The sequence below is a fragment of the Penaeus monodon genome, chromosome 6, assembly GCF_015228065.2.
Source record: "Penaeus monodon isolate SGIC_2016 chromosome 6, NSTDA_Pmon_1, whole genome shotgun sequence".
NCBI classification, from domain to species: domain Eukaryota; kingdom Metazoa; phylum Arthropoda; class Malacostraca; order Decapoda; family Penaeidae; genus Penaeus; species Penaeus monodon.
In genome coordinates this window covers 8,873,577-8,876,076 of record NC_051391.1, presented here as the reverse complement: position 1 = coordinate 8,876,076, position 2,500 = coordinate 8,873,577, and the positions used below count along the sequence as shown (strand labels likewise).

Here is a 2,500-nt window from a genome sequence, read left to right as displayed (position 1 = left end):
AACTTCCCCTTCGTGCTGATCCCCATCGCCACCTTCCTGGATCTCAAGAAGTCGGGCGCCATCTCGGGAGACGTGCAGAGCTATGGCGCCTTCGTTCAGCCCTCCACCGGCCAGCTGCAACTGTCTCAGTACCTGCAGCAGCTGGAACAACAGCGCCAGCAGCAGCAACAGCAGGAACAACAGCAACGTGCATATAACAAAACAGTTCAGCATACAACCACAAACACCTACAACACAACGCAGACCAACACGAAGCAACTAAAGCACCAGGTCCAAGGCGTCGATACCGTTAATTACCAGATCAGCGGAGAGCGAGGACGACCAGGCAGCCAGAGAATACAGCAGCAGGTCCAGAGGCAGCAGCATTCCTCCCAGTCAGAAAACAAGAATCATAGCGCCAGCAGCAGCAGCTCTAGCTCTTTCCAGAGCAGCCTCGGCGCCAACCAGGGATACTTACCTCCAACCAACCAACACCCAGTCCAGGGGCAGTACCAGCAGCGCCAGCAGTCCTCTCAGCAATCCTCTCAGTCCTCAAAGTCGAGCAGCAGTTCCGAAAAGAGCAGCGCCAGCTCCTTCCACAGCAACCTCGGAGGCGCCCAACGTCAGTACCAGAACTATCAGCAGCAGTCTGCTCAGTCAGCAAAAGCTCACGATAGCTCCAGCAGCAGCAGCTCCAGTTCTTTCCAGAGTAACTTCGGAGGAGGCCAGGGGTATTCTCCCAGCCAGCAGGCCGTGCAACATCGTGCCCAGCAGTCCTCTCAGAGCTCGAAGAAGAGCAGCAGCAGCAGCTCCAGCTCATCCTTCCAGAGCAACTTCGGGAGCCTCCAGGGTTACCTTCCTCCCTCAAACCCAGCAAACCCCAGCACAAGCTACGGCCTCCCTGTCGCTCCCGGCCCCTCCACCGCGAGGCCCTACCAGCCACGCCCAACCACACCAGTTCCCTCAACAGCTAGACCATACCAGCCGAGGCCAACGACCCCAAGACCTACTACAGCCAGGCCCTACAGACCTGCACCTACAACCCCTAGACCCTATCAGCCTGCACCTACAACCCCTAGACCTTATCAGCCTGCACCTACAACAAGGCCCTACCAACCAACACCTACGACCCCCAGGCCCTATCAGCCCACAACCCCAAGACCCATCCCCTCCTCGCCACGTCCAAGTCAGAGCTATAACCTTCCGTCCTTCGGCAGCGGAGCCTCAGCTTCTTATTCATCCCAGAAATCCCAGTCTTCACAACAGTCCCAGGCCTCCCAGGCTTCTCAGTCCTCTTCCAGCAGTTCTAATTACGGAAACGGCCAGGCCTCGCAGAGTTTCCAGTCCCAGTCATCCTCTAGCAAGAAATCGGATTCATCCAAAAAATCTCAGTCTAGCTCCAACTTTTCTTACAGTTCCGGAAATAACAGAGGGGCAGCACAGCAGTCCTCTCTCTCTTCTGCGTCTTCTTCCTCATCTTCCTCTGAGTCTTCTTCTTCTTCCTTTAAGCAAAACAGTTTCAGTGGATTTAATGGCGCAGGTGCTGCCGGTGGGAGTGGCCTAAGCTTCCCAGGCTTCGTCTCCTCTCCCTCTCCTCCCAACTACGTCCCTCCTTCAGTCCCTGTTACCGTCGGGCCCCAGTACGGCACTCCTTCCCCTGACGTGCCAGACTACGATGAGCCAGAACCCTCCTACATTGATGGCGTGGACTCCAGCGACTCTGGATTCTCGGTTCCCGCAGCGGAACCCCAGTTCGACATGGACGGTTGGATCCCCATAGCGAATGACTACAGCCCGCCCTCTGACCCCCAGTCCTTTGGCCCGCCGACACCCGAACCTTCCCCCAACCTCGCCTTCCCAGGGGTCGCTCGAGGTGGCACCAAGAACTTCAGTTACTCGTCCAGCCAGAGTTCCAGCTCCGAGAACAAGAGCAGTTCCCAGCAGAGCCAGCAGTTCAGCTCCAGCTTCAGTGGGGTGGGTCCTCAGCAAGGGTTCACGCAGCAGCAGAATCAGCAGCTTCCGGACTGGGTTGCGCAACAGTACGGCGGATAAGATCCTCACAATGTTCATGTTGTAAAGATGTGTAAGAATTAGCGAAAAGCCTAAGCTACGACAGGTAGTATTCGTTTCCCATGGTTCGTTTTGCAGCTTTTTTCACTCCTCGTTACAGTAAAAGACATGACCAAAACAGATAACCCACGAAGGACGCTCATCACATGTTTTGCAGTTTCAAGAATTTCTTCGCATGGTATCAATTCGATGTTCGTATCATACATTTAGCTGTTAAAATGCAGTGTCATCGTTCAAATAATAAGATAAAAAAAAAAAATTAATCCAAACACACGCTTGCTCCAAAAAGACATTTTATTCACACCGCTCAAAACTCGTTGCTTTTTTCCCCGCTTCAGAAACTGCAAATCATAACCCTGATCATAAACATACACTTTTTATCACACATTTATTCGTGTTTTCAATAGCTTGTATCTAAATTTCCGTTTTTTCTTTCGTTTCTTTTTTTTTT

General features: G+C 53.0%; 1 protein-coding gene across 2 annotated transcripts in view; it reads left to right on the top strand.

Annotated features, from left to right (window-relative positions):
- LOC119574179 (putative uncharacterized protein DDB_G0291608) overlaps positions 1–2,500 on the top strand; it is a 117,770-nt gene that overhangs the window by 114,993 nt on the left and 277 nt on the right. For both annotated transcript variants that reach the window (XM_037921276.1, XM_037921274.1), the window contains one exon: positions 1–2,500. This exon is cut by the window's left edge and continues 476 nt beyond it; it is cut by the window's right edge and continues 277 nt beyond it. In XM_037921276.1, the coding sequence (XP_037777204.1) occupies positions 1–2,031 (2,031 nt within the window). In that variant the 3' untranslated portion in view covers positions 2,032–2,500.